Genomic DNA, 19274 nt, shown 5'->3' with positions numbered 1-19274 from the left:
GGGAGGATATGGAAGAAGAGTAGAACATGCCCTGGGCTGTTTAGTCCCTGTCTCAAACTCAGCCTGAGCACAACTGTGTAGCCCTTCTGAAGACTTCATAACAAGCAGGCATATGAAGCGTATACTTACTATTAGAGTGTTAGGCCTGTAGACAAGAGGTCTCTCAGGGGCTTTCCTCTAGATCTGTTATTTCTGGGGCCTCCCACCACTGCTTGGGGAGTATTTCTCTGTTCTTCGTCTTTAGGACTTACAAATCATCTTTGTCTGAAACAGGTTTTAAGATATCTTTGAAATACATATTCTGGTAATTCAAAAGTGTTTTGTTTCAGTATCTAGTAAACTTATTGTTTTACTGCTGGTTTGAGTCAAGCCCTAGGCCACACTGACTGTTGCATGCCTATCACCACACTTTATTTCAGGCATTTTTTGAGACATTTTTTTCAAAGAGTCTTCTTTCATTTTTTCCTTCTTACTTCCTCATAGAAGAACACATTTAAGATCTTTCTGATTTCATTTCTTTATATGCATACCAACTTGCCTGAGGAATGTTGTTTGAATTCTGTTTTGAATCATGTAAATACTGTACTCAACTTGGGTAATTGAGGAGAAATGTGAAGTATGGACTCTCTAAATATAGGAAATTGTCACACAGAAATTTACTTTTTAGTTGTCATGGATGGTTGTAGATACAACAGAAAAGAATCTTTCTAACTTGATATTAGAAAGTAGAAGAATTTCATTATGTAGGAAATCTCATTTTTAATGAGGTGTCTAAAAACTGTTTTTGTTACCTAATATTTAACATGTATTAAATTGAAAAATATGCTAATTGCATGTCTTGCTTCTTTTCTCATTCAATTAAGGTAAAATGTTAAAAATTTTATTTTACTTTTAAAGTAAATTTACACAGCTTTTGTAAGTCTTTAATTTGAATATAGTTTATTTAACTATAATGACTATATTTTTATGTAATTATAATCTAGTTATAGGTGATAAACCTAACAATTCAATTATTAGAACATTCTTGAGAATGTAACTATTTTGGTTGGTTAGTAATTTGTTTTTCCCCACAGTGGTTTGGTAATCTGGTAACGATGCAGTGGTGGAACGATCTATGGTTAAATGAAGGCTTGGCTACTTTCATGGAGTATTTCTCTTTGGAAAAAATATTCAAAAAGCTCTCCAGTGTAAGTATAGTGTTTTTGTTGTTTTTGTTTTTTGTTTTTTTGCCTACTATGAGTGCTAAGGGAGGAAAGACTCAAATCATATTCGCCATGTATTTTCTATGCATTTGCAGAAATGAAACTATTTCTAGAAAGAAACAATAAAATTGGCCTCTGTTACTTATATCTGTACCTCTTGAGATCTGACAATGAAAATTATGCATTTATTTACTGACATATTTCATTGAAAGCTGAAAGTATGTGAAATTATTTTACATTTTGTTATTAGGATAAACCTTTTAAATTGATTTGCTACATTTTATTTTCAAAAGTTGTGATTCTTCTGCTTGAAGGAATTTAGATATAATTAAAAACCTTATTTGCAAAACAAAACATTTTATCCTGTGCATAAAGAAAGAAAAAAATTAAGATATTTTGTAGCAATACTGTCTGTTGTCACTGTGATCATACTTATAACAGTGATACATACGTTGATACAGAAAAATAATTTTCCCTTTTTTAGATACAAACCATATTTTGTTCCTTTTCAAAGACTTGGAACACTATTTTGTTATAGAGAGCATAATAATGCCACCACTTTATTAGACTCTCTGGAGATGTTTCCCATCCTTAGAAATATTTGGACACACTAGGCTAATATATGACAGTTATTGCCAAATAATTCAAGCAATACGTGGGGAAGTATAAAGATCTCTTTCAACCCTAAAATTCTGTGACTTTCTATTAAACTTCTGACTATATGACCCAAGACTTCTTTAAAACAGGAATATTCTTAGAGTTTTCTATGTGAAATTTTTGTGTAGGACCTATTCAAAAATTTCAAAAGGCACAGAATGAACTCCTCTTTACTTAGGAGACTAAACAAGATACTTTAAATCTGTGTTTGCTCCTTAATTAAGCCATGAGATTCACAGTTTCACCACTTGGTGGTGCCCAGAATGTTTAAAAGCTTCTAATATATATTCTAGGGGAGCTCATCTCCTGAGATCTCAAAGAATTCTTTCTGTTTAAGAGTTATATTTTATTTCAAATGAACCCCAGTTAAAGGAAATATATATTACCTTAACAGAAAAACTGGAGTGTATATAATAAATCGGCTTAAGGGTGACTTTTTATTTTAATTTTTTAATTTCAGATTTTTATTTTTGTTTTTTAATTTTAGATTTTATTTTTAAAATATACACTAACTTTTTATACTATTCATCTTGAATATCAAGATTTGGCATTTTGTTGCTTTAGTAATAGAATTTTAATTCATCCTTATACTGTTGTTGCTTAGGAAACACTGTTTTTCATGTGGCCAGGAGGTTATAATTTTATTTTTAAATTTAAGGAATATGCATGAATATCACACTTCCTATATTTTGCAAAAGCTTGTTCTGAAGTTGAGTAAATCTGGTTATTTTTTAATAATGTCCTTAAGTAGTAGTCTAATTTATATAAATAATTGCTATACATGCCTTTGCCTTTGATACTGTTCATGATTTCCTAACCTGTCTCATTTTTTACTAGTATGAAGATTTCTTAGATGCTCGATTTAAAACCATGAAGAAAGATTCCTTGAATTCATCTCATCCAATATCATCATCTGTTCAGTCTTCAGAACAGATTGAAGAAATGTTTGATGCTCTTTCCTATTTTAAGGTATTGCTATACACATTAGTACCTGGAGTAGTTTTCAAGTTAATTTCCTATGTGAACAAGCTACATGGTTTTGATTGTTATAAAAATTAAATGAGTATTATTTTCAGGTATCCTGTTAAAATTTAAGATGTTTTCTTCTATTTAAATTTTGGACTTAACTTTTTCTGGGTTATTCTTTTGTTTTCTCTGTCTCATTTAAGTTCTCTGACTAGTATTCTGGGCATTTAACTAGATCTTATAGAAATATATCTTTTAAAGTTGGTTCATTCTTTAGATCTGCAGGTGGGATATGTCCAGGGAGGGTTCTAAGCAAGCCTTTGGATGTGTGATTCAGGATTGAGGTATATTCCAAAGTCAGAATTTCCAAAACAAGTAAGCAAACAGATATTAAAAGAATTGAAGTTCAGGAGATTCCAAGATGTCTACTGAGTAGGTGGAAGCTACTCTCACCTCCTCCAGCACCAAACCAGATTTACACGTAAATTGTAGAGCAGTCAACCTGAATAACCACCTGAAGAACAGCTGAATGGGTATATCATAACCAAGGATTTACAGAAGAAGCCACATAAAGATTGGTAAGAAGAGGAGATGCTGCAGCTGAGAAGACGCAGGGATATCTTGGCTGCAAACGTCCCCCTGAAGAGTGTGGAGTCTCAATCCCATGCCAGGATCCCTAACCCAGAGCATCAGAGCTGGGAAGAGAAGCCTGCATAGCATCTGGCAAGTGAAAATCAGTGGGGCCTGTCCGCCCAGAAGAGGAGGGCATATTCTAGAAACCCTGGTGCTCTTTTAAAGGGTCAACACACAGGATCTTGCTTTCAGACACTCACCTGGGGCTCCAGTAGAGGGAAGACGACTCAGGGCTACGAGAACCATAAAGAGAAGATCTGGGTGGCATGGCCCTGAGGTGAGACCTGGGAGGTGCAGCCACTGAGATCCCTGTCCCACCGCATTCTGGCGCCATCTTCCCAGGGCCCAGCACTCCTATTCCTGCAGCACCAGCCTGTGGAGTGCACTAACCCAGACTTCCAACAACCAGTGACACCTCCCTACCAAGCTTGAGTCCTGATGAGGGGTATGTTGGCTGCATGCAACAGGGAACTTTGATGTGCTCTTTTTCTGGAGAAGCAGTTGCCAGTCATTGAGCCATGTGGCTTTGGAACAGGGGCTGGTCTTGTCCCCCTCCTGCAGCCTCAGCTGCCACCTCTCCCAACAGGAGACTCTTTTGATCTGTCCTCCCGGGTCCTGGTGGCCCTGCCTGGCTGAGCTCAGTTCCACGGACAGACGGGGAAGGGAGTGCTGCTCAGAGCTGGGACCTTTGGAGCCTGTCTCCCACCAAAGCTCTTGTCTGGGACTCTGGGGCACTGGGTCATGTGCCTGAAGAGTGGGAGGGAAGGGATGTGTTTGCCCCCCTCCTGCAGGAATGGTGGGCACCAGCCCCAACAGGAGACTTGTTTGATCTGTCCCCCCAAGTCTATGTCATCAAGAAACTCAAAGTTTAGGTGGTGGGTACTTGTGAAGCATTAAGAGATAATATGTGCTAAAGGAATGGTAGAGTATTTTTGCCTGGGATTATGAAGATAAATTTTTTGGGGGAAATGGAATGTATTGTAAAGGTCAATCCCATAGAATTTGCTAATGGATTACATGTGGAATATAAGTGAGGCGTCAAGGATGACTTCAAGATTTTGCCTGAACAACTGGAGAAATGGAATTATTATTTGCTGCATTGGGAAAACTATTGGAGGAATAGATTTGGGACAAGAAGAAAATTAAAAGTTCAGTTTTTGAGATATGGAGCAGGCAGTTGGGTATGAGTCTGGAATTCAGAGGGGATGTCTGGTTAGCTATATAAATTTGAGATCTGGAAGAAAATTTAGAGAGAGAGAAGAAAAGAGGTCTGAAGATTAAATGCCAGAGAACATAAAAGTTTAGTCCTTGGGAAAGTGAGGAGGAACCAGCAAAAGAGACTGAGATTTAGCCAGTGAATCGGGGGAAAATCTAGAGTGGTGTCCCAAGGCCAAGTACAGAAGGCCATCAAGAGGAGTGGTTGATCAATCATAGCAAAAGCTACTTACTAGTGCTTGATAAGTTGAGCCTCGGAATTGATGTTGGTTTGACACCATGAAGTTCACCTTGAAGAAACCTTGATAAAATATTTCCAGTGGAGTGATGATTGGAAGATGGCTCAAGAGAAAATGGGAAAAGAGCAAATGGAGATGGCAAATGCAGGCAACTATTCTGAGGAATTTACTACAAAATGAGAACAAGAAATAGGGTGGTAACTAGAGGAGACCTGAGGTTAAGGAAAGACATCTTTTATTTATTTAAAATGAGGAAAGTTACAAAGTCTGTGTTTTTAATGGGAAAGTTACAGTAGAGAGAGAGGGAAAGTAGGTGATATAGGAGAGAAGTGGAAATGTTTGAAAAGAGTGAGTACTTAAATTTATAGAACAAGTAACACCAGAGAGAGCAATAGATTTTAAATTCAGTTAATGTGTGTATGGTAATCTTAATGACTTGACATTGCTACATTTTTACCAGAAGTGAAACTCATATTCAAAAACCATTTGAATGCTTACTGTGTACTAGGCATTGTTTTAGTCATTGGAGTTGAATTTTTCAGTTTTCCCCTCAACAAGCACACATTCTACAAGAAGAAATAACAATATCTATAGCAGATGCAGGAAGTGATATAAGTTGCTTTTGAAGATAGAAAAATACGATTTTTATCTCAAATTGGAGGCTTCACCAAGGAGGTGATGGTTATTTTAAGAGTGTGAGTTATGACGTGTGCATCAGTGACTATAATGTGACCTTAATAGGTGCGTGCCTAATTTTGGATTATTAGTGTATACTTAGTACCCTATACATTCATCAGTTCCAAACACATTGGAAGTGACTCTTTAGAAAAAAGAGAGATCTTGGTTACTTTAGCGACATGATATACTAACTTTGGAAATTAATGTAGTCCCAGCAGAGAGACTTCTGAGAGCTCTTTAATTTATTGTCCACAGCCGAGTGCCCATGAATTGAATTGGTGCCTTAAACATTGGGGATAAAAGTGGGGATGCCACAGAATATTTGGCATGTTTTTCTATTAAAAATATATTTATAATTGCTTAGTTTTTTAACATTAACACAAACAGTGAGTAATTGACAGACCACACAAAATGGCTCATAGTAGAATTAATGCACATGGGAATCTACTCCATTAATTCTTTTCAAATCCTTTAAAATAATTTTAAGACAATTTGAACATAGTCCACATGTCGTTATATGAGACCTAGTAGCAGTGTGTCATAACTAGGCTCTATATATGGAAGTATATGCTTAGATTGACTATATTTTGAATTTTAGATTCTCAATTCTCTCTATATATATGTCTATTGTATTCTCTTACTTTCCTCCCTTTCTACCTTTTTTCTTCTTTCTTTTTGAATAGGGAGCTTCTCTCTTGTTGATGCTGAAAACATATCTTGGTGAAGATGTATTTCAACGTGCTCTTGTTCTTTACCTGCAAAAGCATAGCTATGCATCCATTCAAAGTGATGATCTGTGGGATAGTTTTAATGAGGTAAGTGGCTGACCTAGGTGTTCTCTTTGGCGCTTGAAGTAAGAAGAGAGGAATTCTATTTATATTTTTATCAAGTATATAAGTAATCAAGTATATAAGTAAGCTGTGATAACAAAGATAGTTATTTGAGAAAGAGGGAGATAGAGCTTAAGAAATAAACATTAATAGAATGCAGAATTGGAAAGAAATGGAAGTACTAGTCTTAATTACTGAAAAATTGTGTGTGGCCTTGTGCAACCATTTTTGTTCTACATCTTAATCTCCATTCCTACTTTGTAGGAAAGTTGTCTTTTCCAAAATAATGTATATTGCTATATTTTCTTCAAAAATCTTTTTTTTATTCTTATGTTTTTGCAGTTTTTCAGCCTCCTTCAATGCTAGTCTTGTGGCTTGAAAGAGCGCTTATACCGCCTTAGGGATTTTAATCAACACTTGGTTGATAATATCTGCTGCTTTTTCAACATTGTGCCTCTCTCATGCTCTTTAGTTATCACTTAGTTCTGTTCCAGGTCACTTTCCTTTTAGCAATTACTCATTTACCTATATGAGAAATGTAAATTAGCTCAGCATTTGTGCTGCTTTTTATTAACACTGCTAGTAAATGCAGTCTTCATAGAATGTGGTACAGAAAGAGGGAAAGATACAAACTGTTAAGCTTTTAAACTGTTTATTTTTAAGCAAAAATAATTTATTCTTTTATTTATAGGTCACAAACAAAACAGTAGATGTTAAGAAAATGATGAAAACCTGGACCCTGCAGAAAGGATTTCCTCTAGTGACTGTGCAAAGAAAGGGAAAGGAGCTTCTTGTACAACAAGAAAGATTCTTTTTAAACATGAAGCCTGGAATTCAGCCTTCAGATGCAAGGTACATGCCCACTTTCTCTCCCTACCATCTCTTTGGACCCTCAGATTAAAGTATTTTTAAATGTTTTATAATCATAGGTTCATATATATTTTTGTAATTCTTACCTGAGGATATATTTCCCATTGCTTTTTAGAGAGGGAGGGAGGAAAGGAGTGAGAGAGAGATGGATGTGAGAGAGACATATTGATTGGTTGCCTCCCATGGGAGCCCCAATCAGGTCCAGGGATCGAACCTGCAACCCAGGTATGTGCCCTTAACTGGGAATCAAATGAGAGATCCTTTGGTGTGCATGCCGGCACTCTAACCACTGAGCAACACTGGCCAGGGCCATAGGTTCTTATAAAACATCTAACAAGTTTACCCCTTTCTGGAAATACTTGAAAATTTTCATCTTTCTGCCCCCAAAAAACAATAAAGCAAAAGTGGACAAATTATGTATAACTGACTGAAATATTAGAAAGTGTAATAATCTTTCAATATTTTCTTTTTATAGCTATCTGTGGCATATTCCACTATCCTTTGTCACTGAGGGAAGAAATTATTCAAAACATCGATTGGTATCATTTCTGGACAAGAAATCAGGTTTGACTTAATTAACACTTTCCGTATAAGAAATTGGAAGCAGCATATTTTTTAAATATCTGACCAAGCAGCAGAAAGGAGTTTACACTTTCCAGTGTACACACTCTCCAAGCTGGCTTTGTGAATCACCTATACATGATGTGGACCAAAGTGAGATTGGGTCTATGTATCTATCATGTATAAAATTGGTTTGTCTTAGTCATGTAACATAAGGTATAAAAAAATTGCACAGAAAGTGCTAGCAGTCCTGGTAGAAAATAACAAATGCTATATCTTTATATCCTAGGTAGATATTTTATGTCACAAAGTAAGAAGTACAGCAGTTTTTTTGAAGGATGCTCTGCTGTCTGCTATCTAGTTATCTAGGGACAAGCACCCTAGATGATGCTTATGCATATTAAAGGTTGATTGATGACTTAGATTTATAGTAAATAATTATTATAAAATGCCCTATAGACATAGTATATATTTTTTGGTAATGAAAAAATGGGGCAAAATATTATGATTGCAAGGAAAGGGGTAATGTAAAGATTGTATATGCTGACCCACAACAAGTCTATAAAAAGCAATTGAAATGTAGTTTCTGACCATCTGTTAACTACCTCTATGTATCCTGCTATACCATGTATTCTCATAATTTACACCCTGAAAGAATATATGGCTTCTGGGTTCTGCAGGAACCATTAGTGATACTCTAGATTTATGTAAAGGGAAAATTTGTTATTTGAATTTGGATCTGGTGTTCAATCCCATATTTTTTAGAGTGCAGGGTAACTTAGTGGTTAAGAGAACAGACTTTGGAGCCAGATTGCCTGGCTCAGTTGTATGATTTTAGGCAAATTATATGACCTCTCTGAACCTCATTCCCTCAGCTCTGGAATGGAGCTAGTAGTTATACTTACTTTATAGTGTTATGATGAGGATTAATTGAGTTCAATTTTATGAAACACCCAGAACAACAGCTGGCATATGTTTTTGCTATATAAGGGTTGGCTATTATTATTGATGTTATTACTGAAAAAAAATACTTTAAACATTATATATCCACATTACAGAAAATCTAGAAAAAGAGAACAAATCTCACCCTATCATAACTACTCTCATGTTATTTCTTTCTAGTCATTTAAAAGTATATTTTACTTAGTTGATGTCATTGTGTACATGTGATTTTTAAATTTTTTTAAGCTTAATATGTATAGTAATTGACTTAATCTTTCTTTACTATTGGACACTTGATTCACCACTTGTCTCTATGGGGCGGGGGGGGGGGGGGGCAGAGCCTTAATAAAAATTTGGGCTCTTAAATGTTTTTTCATTATTTGAACTTTTTCATAGGCATGCTTCTCAGAATGAAGACTCTTACCTTTGTGATTTAATACATATTTCTAAGTTGCCCTTCTGTTGTGTGGTAACAATTTATGATGCCAATTGAAATATACAAGCATGCCAGTTGCATTGCAGTTAACTGGAATGAAGTGTTACAACAGTCTCATTATTTAAACCCCTAAGAACAGTTGTGATACCATCGTATTTTTTATTAATATAGCTTAGCTGGAAGTGCAAGTGCTGCCTGCTTTTTTTTGTTTGTTTGGTAATCCTCACCCGAGACTATTTTTCCATTGCTTTTAGATAGAGTGGAAGGGAGTGGCGGGGGGAGAGAAAGAGAAAGAGGAACATTGATGTGAGAGAGACACATCAATTGGTTGTCTCCCACATGCGCCCTAACTGGCCAGGGAACAAACCTGCAACCCAGGTATATGTCCTTGACTGGAATCGAATCTGGAGCCTTCTGTGAACAGGCTGACACTAACCACTTAGCAACACCAGCCAGAAAACAAATGAAATGAAAACAAATCTGCATATTTTAAGTGAACCCTGCAAGGGTAGTCTCTAACCTAAGAGAGAAGAAATAATCTCATCTCCCTGTTTGAAAGGGACTAATAAGGATATTTTGCAAGTGTCCTGGTAATCTGTAAGTTTTTGGTGGTATTAGAAGTTTCCGCTGCACAAAAATTGTTTGAGCAACTCCAACAGGCCATTCTTCCTCTTGTCTCTGGGTGGCCTTTGTTTATGCTGTTTTGCCACCTGGAAGAACACTCTCGCCTACCCACTCCCTTGATTTACTCCTGTTCATTCTTCAGATCTCGGTTCACCGATTGCTTGCTCTGGAAGGCCTTCCCCCACCCCGAGACAGGTTAGAGGCCCTACTTATGTGCTTTAGTAACATTCTCTACTTCTCTACTTTTGTATACTTTACTGTTTCACGTGTATCTGTCCCCATATTAGATATGTCCCCTATTGAAGGTAGATATCATGACTATATGAATCAGTTTTGCAACCTTAGCACCCAGTAGGCACATAACATTTATTGAATGAATAAATCTTGTCTATAGTGAAGTGACTCAATTTCTAATCTCACTGTAAAAAGTTCTAGGAAAAGAGCATTCATAGCCTAATGAAATTATATCTTCTGTTTCCTTTCATTTCAAAATACTCTTGGTAAAGGAGAATATACAAAACGCACTGCAATATAATTGGTTTAATCTAGCGCTGTAACTGAGCCAATACATGATGAAAGTGGTGTCTGTGGGTTCCTCTTCTCAACTGTGTGATTTCCCTTACTGCTGCTGCTGTTTTCATCCCTGGCAGTTTGGGTTTTGAGGGTCCACATTGAAAATGTTGTATCCTCACACAAAAAATGTTGGACCCTAAGGACAGTTGGCTCTTCTTGGTTCCTGATACTTCAGTGAGAATCACTCTTATTTTAATGTTTTCTGTTCTCAAAAGAAATGTAGCTGAGGCGGTGGCTACAAAGGCTTATTTTATGTCATATGACTTTAGTACAGGGTGTTATCTTGGTAGTTTGTTAAATCTATATTATAGTCCCATGTGTTCCAGGGTTGTTGGGTTAGTCCATTAGTTCAGTCAAATATAGGAGTTATACTGTATTTGGTTAATATTTTTGTCACTTTTTCCTGCATACATGAAATTTGAACATTAGTAGTTCTGCCGAAGAAGGCCTGAAAAGACCCGGCCGGAGTGGCTCCGTTGGTTAAGCATCGTCTTGTGCACCGAAAGGCTGCTGGTTTGATTCCTGGTCAGGACACACACCTGGGTTGTAGGTTCAAGATCGTGTATAGAAGGCAACTGATCGATGTTTCTCTCTCACATTGATGTTTTTCTCTCTCTCTCTAATCATGTCCTCCAGTGAGGATAAAAAATATAAAGGTCTGAAAGGGGCCTTTTTTTTTTTTTCAAGCTACATATTGAGAAAATTATACTAAAAATGTGTTTCCCTCTCCCTTTTCTTTCTCCCCCTCCCCCCCATTCTGTCTCTGTCTCAGTCTCAATCCACATCTTACTCAGACCTCTAAGCTCTTTAACTATAGGAAATTTTTATATAGAATCTAACTTGAAACATTCATGTTTCTAAAAGGATATCACTGTGCCAGAAATATTTCCCTGAAATTAAAAGACATGTCATTGTAGTGAGAGGCAACTGGAAAAAAGAAGAAGGAAAATCATAGAATTAAGATATTTGAGATATTTGTCATGTGCCTTTCTCTACTCTTGTCCCCCACCCCCGCTAATAAAATAAAGGAGAAGAAAGGAGTTTTGCAGAAAGGAATGCTTTTGAACAAGAGGGGATGCAATTCAACCGTATGTCTCGCACTAGTCCTCTGGAACAAACTACACAGGAAATTTTGTGACTTTCTAGTAAAATCGTGATTTTTGTTTCTGTGCTGTAATGTTTCTTTATAAAACAGTAGTTGATTTTCATAACTCATGGACAAATGGCTTTTTAAAATCAATATTAGATTACTTCATCTGGGCTTCTGCCATTTAACATTGGAATTGCTCATTCTTTTTTACTACTCAATGTATTGTGAAAATTGAACTGTTAATCTGTTAATGATTATAATAAATTAAAAACATATGAGGGTAGCCTCATCCAAATTTGAGCTACAGGATGTAGTTACCTCCCTTGTGAGCAAAGCTATTATTTTTTGATACCCGTGGTTTTAAGGATCTCTATTCTGGATCATTCTGAAGACCTGAAAAAGACTAGCATGTTGACTCTTTAAATGATAGCTCTCCTCTCTGTGCTGTTGGCTGTACTGCTTTATATTCTGTCATCAAGATGACAGTAATAATTTCAAATACACTCCCAGCTGCATTTCTCCTTTCTACCATTTCATTTGGACTTGGCTAGGTTTACAACACGGCAAGTTGCTTGCTTATCAGCCAGATTCTCAATATTTTCTTGCACCCATCCAGTGGGAAAAGTGCCATACTTGTCATTACTTGCCTCCCTTTAAGAGAAAGGGAGAGTTGGAGCTCTTCATTCCTTCCCAAGGTCTTTTCTTGATAAAAGATCTGTAGAAAATTGTGTTTGGTGAGCTGGTGAGTGTTGATATTTTTTTATTAGCTAATGATAAATTTAATTTATTTAGTCATAGTTTTGTTAAAAATGTCTTCAACTTGGAGCAGCTACTGTTGCCATCACAGTTATTCCTTACAACTTCATTCTGCTCTAGAAAAAGGAATAGACAATATTAATATAATTGATTTTTCTGCTATATCAGCAATAAAACAGAAATTAGTATGGAATTTTTAAATGAAAAATACATTGAGATATGTCATGTTAAGAGAAAATCAGAATGTAAGTCTTTTCCATCTTAAACATCTTTTGTAATTTCAGTAGAATTAGAATAAATAAAATATTAAGAGAATCTGAAAAATTTTAATAATACATGCTTTTGAAGTTGAGAGACCCTAAGATGTCATACACTAAAGGATTTAAGTGTGTTTCTAAAATATATGTGCAAAAACCTTCACACAGCATTATTATGATAGTGAAAATTTTAAAACAGCCTGTTTCCAAATAGGAAACTCCTAAACTATGGTAGGTCTTGAAATAGATTTATTATGAAGATATTTGAATACTGCATAGGAAGACAATGGAAAAATGGCAGGGGGTGGAATCTGATAAATGAAAATGAAGTATAAAAATGAATGCTTATGTATAGGTCCATAGTATGGAATATTACATTAATTAAATTGTGTATAGGAAAAATCTTGGCAGGAAATATATCCCAAAGTGCTATTATTATCTGAGTTTAGATTATTTTTTTCTTATCTCTCTACTCCTCTTTCTCTTTTAATTTTTAAAAAATATATTTTTATTTTAGAGAGATAGGGAGAGAGATAGAAACATCAATGATGAGAGAGAATTATTAATCGGCTGCCTCCTGCACACACCCTACTGGGGATTGAGCCTGCAACCCAGCATGGGCCCTGACCAAAATCGAACCATGATCTCCTGGTTCATAGGTCGACACTCAACAACTGAGCCACACCGGCCAGGCGGGTTGGGCTCTCTTATAACTTTAAAAATTAGTATTCTTTATTTTAAAATGTGGAATAAAACGTACATAAACATTTACAAACCTTTTTTAGATGCTTTAGAACGATTTACCATGACACAGTTATTTTGTTTATTCATCTATTAACTACCCAAGTATTTTTGAGTACTAGGACTGTTCTCAGTGCTGAAGGATTAGCAGTGAAAAAAGCAGTTAGCTCATGGAGCATATCCTATATAATAAAAGGCTAATATACAAATTGTCCTCTCCACCAGGAGTTTAACCGGTAGTTCAACAAGGGGACAGGACCAGCTGGCCAATGGCCCGCGGCCCCTCCCCCCAGCCGGCCCCACACTTGATTAAACCCCCCCATCCCGATCGGGGGTGGGGCCGGCCAGCCAACTGCCCACAGCCCCTTCCCTGGTCAGACCCCAGCTGTGCATGAATTCGTATTCTAATAAATAGTAAACCTTAAGGCACTTAGAAGCATACCCTCAACTATTATATTAAAATCATGTCCTTGTTGCAACTTTAAAGGACATTTCTTGATTAGTATTTTTAAGGATTTTAAAATTTATTACATATATTTTGTAGTTAGCTTTTGTAGTAATACATTTTTGTAGTCGTATAGTTTGTACCTCCCTATTAATTATAAATTAATTGAAATTATTCCATATAAATTTCTAACAATTCTGTCAGCATTTATATATGTAATGGTTTGGACCAAAAAATGCAAATCACTTTTCTATTATTTTCACTCAATTATTTTTTATTTGTGCGTGATGAGACATTAATCCTTCCCTAAAGTTTATTTTGCTAGATTTGAATTATGTGACTTTATAAAATGGCTTAATTTTTCTTCCTTTGCTAACATAAAGACAAAGGCTGCAATGAAACACATTTTAAGTAGTTCTCTCATGATCTTCCCCTGCTGCCCCACCCCACATGCATTTTCCCTTTCTCCCTGCTTCTCTCCTTTAGCCACAATGAACTTGGGAGCCGGTTCAGTGCATGGACACCATGTATACTTTCTCTCTGGGTCTTGAACACTCTTTACCTCGCTAACATCTATATATCTTGAAGTCTCAACTTAGCTGTCATTTCTTCCAGGAAATCTCCTAACTTTCCCTAGGGAATGAAGCATTTCTTCTATGTACTTCAATAGAATATCTTATTTTCTTTTTCTATCAATAACATTTATATGAATTCTACCTACCTCGTTACAGTAAACTGTAAGATCTATGAGAGGAGAGACATAAGTACCCATAAGTACCTTGTTCACCATTAAATAAATACCAGTGATTATTAAATGAGTGAGTGGTAATTTTTGTTAATGTGAAAATAACAGCATTAAAAGGCAGAGATTTAGTTTCTTAGTAGGATAATTAAATATAAAAATATACCATATTAACTTTGAAACAAAGCATTTGATTTTTTTCTTGCCCTATTACCTCTCTCTCTCTCTCTCTCTCTCTCTCTCTCTCTCTCTCTCTCTCTCTCTCTCTTTCTCTCTTTCTCTCTCTTTCATTTTTTGATCTGTATTAGATGTCATCAATCTTACAGAAGAAGTACAGTGGATCAAAGTCAATACAGACATGACCGGCTATTATATTGTACATTATGCAGATGATGACTGGGATGCACTAATAAAACAGTTGAAAATAAACCCTTATGTCCTGAGTGACAAAGACCGAGCCAGCCTCATCAACAACATCTTTGAACTTGCAGGGTAGAGTATGCTTGGTTTTATTTTGTTTGTTTGTTTTTTAAACAAGCGATATTGAGGAAAAGAACATTTTAGAAAAAACAGTTCAAAAGAACTAGCATGTATCATGTATTGCCTGTTAGGTATAAGTCATTTTGGAGGAACTGTAAAATGTCAGGCATAGTCCTTGCCTTCAGGGACTTTATAATCTATAGTGAAAATTAGCTACAAATATTGAACAGTTAAGTAACAAGATTTACATAACATTTCAAGAATGTAGATGCCAACAAGCAGGACCCATATTGCTGAATAAATTGATGTAGTTCAGGTGTTGTTTTATTTATTGGTAGGATTCTTTTCAAGCAGCACTTGGTTTGTGTGATGCTTAGTGCTTACTCACTAGTTTGAGGGGCAGCTCTGATATCTGGAGCCTCCTTATTTATGCACCACTTGCCTCTTCCATCACCTCGTGTGCTACTGGAATCCCAGAGCCAAGAATGATAGAGACCTTGTGTATAGAGAACCTTCAGAATAGGTAGATTACCAATTTAGGTTGTTAATGGGTCTAGAAACACAAGGAATATTCAAAAGTGTTCCTCCTGACTGCTCTTGACCTTCCTATTTTGGTTCTTTTTTTTTTTTTTTTTAACGAAATGACTATATTATCTCAGCCATCATTGTTATGATTTCTATAAAATGGTTGATTTTAAGGATGGACTCAGCATAAATTAATAGTGGACATCCCTTTAACAAGTTTGACAAATAAATTCCCATATAAATAATTTTCTTTTTCAAATTCTCTTTATGCTACCTATTCTCACCTGGCAAATATAAGAAATTTAAAAAACAAATAAAATTAGTACTTTTAATCATTTCTCGTCTAAGATGTTGTAATTCCTGAGTTAGTAGCAATTTACAGGTGACATGGAATAAAAACGGAGCAATTGTTTATCATTTTTTTCTGAAATGTGTCTTTAACCTTGGGTCACACACATGAACTTAATCAAAGGTAATCATATTTAGTCTAACTTTACAGAATGACACTCTAAGCTTAAATTTTAGGTCTTTAAGACACCATCTGACCATAAAACTTCTCAGCATGCGTTCAGTTCATCTGCCTTTCTCAGCATGTTTACTTTTTCTGTTCTTTTACCCTTTAGGCTAGGCAAAGTGCCTCTTCAGAAGGCCTTTGATTTGATTGGTTATCTTGGAAATGAGACCCATACTGCACCCATCACTGAAACCCTGTTTCAGACAGGCCTCATCTATAACCTCCTTGAAAAGCTAGGATATATGGATCTGGCCTCAAGACTGGTGGTGAGTCTGCCTTTTTGCCAGCTTCTCTTTGTTGATTGCTTTTAATGTGGTTATTCAGCAGTAATAGGCTGAAAAAGGAATGAAATTCCATTTTCTTCACTTTCCAAGAAATCTTTATTTTTAATCAAAATGTCATTGCTTACCATGAAGAGTTGATAAAGGCTTAGCATGATTTGATCTTGTTTGAATATCAACAGAGATTTCTCATACTGCTGTCACATGAAAAGAAACTTTTTCTATTCAAATTTTTATATAGTAAATGCTTTAAGTGGACCCTTTTGAAAAGCAGTGCTCCCATTAATATCCTAGTAGTCTATATTAAATGACAGTCATGTTTGTGTTGCTTGTATTAGGATTATTGTTTAGGAGCCCTCTGATACCTGTCTTATGGATGAGGATGCTGGTGCATATGTTTCTCTGCAAAGCAGTAAGGGAGTCTTGGTATTGGAGACTGTTTTACCTTTTTTAAAAAACGAGTTGCCTGATCTTAACAGTTGTTATTTTAGACACTTTCAGTGTTAAACTGTTGACTGAGTCTTTAAAAGCTTGGAAGGGAGTGATGCATCCTTTGTTTTATCCAATTTTCTGAATCAGCACATTCTGACCACAGAGTTTGCTTTGTAAACTAGTTAAGTTTTCCAGGGACCAAGCAAAAGGCAACTTTCAGGAAAAGGAAGAAAGTATTGGACCAGGAATTAGATTAAGTCTTTTAGGGTTTTGGTGTCTTCACTGGAAAAAGGAAGGGGTTGGAGTAAATCTTTTTTTAACTCCTTTCTGCCACTTTTAACTGTGCATCCCTTATGATGAGTTCTTATCACAGGCATGATTCTCAGTGGGGGAAGGGAATGTAGGGCAGGTGGGCCATATGCAGCTTGAAAAACACCGTCCCTCACAAGTTTCTGATCTGACCCCAAAGGAACCACCCCCATCCCTACCCATAAGTGAGATTCTTAAGTTAGATGATTTCTGAGGTTTCTTCTAATTGATAGATTTTTATCATTCTCCTATTTCATACGGCTTTAACTACCAGCCTTAATAAAAATCAGCTCCTGGAATGTGCCCCAGCCCATAGTGGCATTCAGTAAATGTGGAATGAATAAATGAGCGAGTCACTCCAGAAACAAGTACATGTCAGTGTTTATTATATTCTGTACACCATGCTTAGTGCTTAGTGTTGATTACCTTGTTTAATCCTCACACAACACCAAATGGATATTTCTACCTTCATGAGATAAATGAGGAGACTAAATAACCCCAAACTCACTTACCCAGTCAATTATAAAGCTGAGATTCTAACCCACATTGGTTTTACTTCAAAACCTATTCTTTTCCTTACATTGCTATATTTTAAACTAATTTGTATTCTAACAATGTCATCATTCCAATGATACCTTTTTGTTGGGAAAAATCAAAGGTTTTTCTTTTTTGCTATCGTTCTTTTTTAAACTGAGATTTTAAATTAAAACAGGTTGAAAAGCTTGGAGACCATGTGTTTAAGGTTTAAAATCACAGACCCACATCTAGTGACTTCCTTGAAAATGAAATTGTCAACTTACTATATGAGAAATCTTTTATACCCAAAATTTTAGTAACAGTATTTTTTATAGTATTGATGTGCATTTCCAAGAAGTATACAGCTAACTTATTGGTCTCTTTGGGGCAAAGTTATAATCTGACACAGACTTTCTACTGTTAGCTTATTAAAGAAATTGGCCATTTGTTAGCCAGCCAGTTCAGCCACTGTAGATGGACATTTGGGTTGTTTGGAGTTTGGAGCTATTATAAACAATGTTGCTATGAATATTCTTATACACATCTGTGATGAGTTTCTATGGGGTATGTGTCTGGAAAATGGAATTGCTGAATCAAAACATATGCATGGTTAATACTGTAATACCAAATCATTTTTCAAAGTTACACCAATTCAATACTCCATCAGCAGTGTATGAGAATTCAAGGTCTGTTCTGGATCTATTTTTTTGTCAACACTTATATTAATAGTAACCTTTTTCTTTTAGCCATTTGGATGGGTGCAACATAGTATTGTAATTTTGGCTTTAATTTATATTTCCCTAAGTGAAGATGAGTTCCTTCTGATATGTTTATTGACCATTGGGTGTTCTCTCTCTTTTTTTTTTATATTGAATTTTAGAGAGAGGAAGGGAAAGAGAGAGAAACATTGATCAATTGTCTCCCGCACCCACTCTGGCCAGGGATTGAACCTGCAACCTGGGTATGTGCCCTGACTGGGAATCAAGCACATCAACTTCTGGTGTATGAAATGATGCTCCAACCAACTGAGCCACCTGGCTAGGACTGGATATTCTCTTGTCTTGGGATATTCTCCCAAGTCTTTCATTTGTTTTTCTATTGGATTGTCTGCCTTTTTCTTATCGATATTTAAGACTTTTTTTAAAGACTTCTTTAAATATTCTACTTATGAGTCTTTTGTTTATCTTGTATATTTGCAAATATCTTCTCCTACTCTGGCTTGCTTTTTCACTTTCTTAATGATTTTTTAATTAGCATAAATTCTTAATTTTAAGGTATGAAATCTGCCTAGCCCAAGATATTCTCCTAAATTTTCCTCTGAAAACTTTTTTTTACCTTTTATATTTAGACTAGAGGCCTGGTGCACGAAATTCGTGCATGGAGGGGGGTTGTCCTTCAGCCCAGCCTGTACCCTCTCCAATCTGGGATCCCTCTCACAATCCAGGACTGCTGGCTCCCAACTGCTTGCCTGCCTGCCTTCCTGATTGCCCCTAACCACTTCTGCCTGCCAGCCTGATCACCCCCTAACCACTCCGCTGCCAGCCTGTTTGCCCCCAACTTCCCTCCTCTGCCGGCCTGGTCACCCCTAACTGCCCTCTCCTGCAGGGTTGATCACCTCCAACTGCCCTCCCTTGCAGGCCTGGTCCCTCTCAACTGCCCTCCCTTGCAGGCCTGGTCCTTCTCAACTGCCCTCCCTTGCAGGCCGGGTGCCTCCCAACTGCCCTCTCCTGCTGGCCATCTTGTGGTGGCCATCTTGTGTC

General features: G+C 36.4%; 1 protein-coding gene across 1 annotated transcript in view; it reads left to right on the top strand.

Annotated features, from left to right (window-relative positions):
- The window catches only part of LNPEP (leucyl and cystinyl aminopeptidase), a 95694-nt gene that overhangs the window by 52817 nt on the left and 23603 nt on the right, over positions 1-19274 (top strand). The window contains exons 6-13 of the mRNA XM_079797629.1: positions 484-595; positions 1030-1187; positions 2697-2828; positions 6274-6405; positions 7112-7272; positions 7766-7854; positions 14766-14949; positions 16086-16242. Coding sequence (XP_079653755.1) covers positions 484-595; positions 1030-1187; positions 2697-2828; positions 6274-6405; positions 7112-7272; positions 7766-7854; positions 14766-14949; positions 16086-16242 — 1125 coding nt within the window. The remainder of the gene's footprint in view (positions 1-483; positions 596-1029; positions 1188-2696; positions 2829-6273; positions 6406-7111; positions 7273-7765; positions 7855-14765; positions 14950-16085; positions 16243-19274) is intronic.

This window comes from Cnephaeus nilssonii, assembly GCF_951640355.1.
Source record: "Cnephaeus nilssonii genome assembly, chromosome: 2".
NCBI lineage: Eukaryota > Metazoa > Chordata > Mammalia > Chiroptera > Vespertilionidae > Cnephaeus > Cnephaeus nilssonii.
This window is presented reverse-complemented; position numbering and strand designations above follow the sequence as displayed.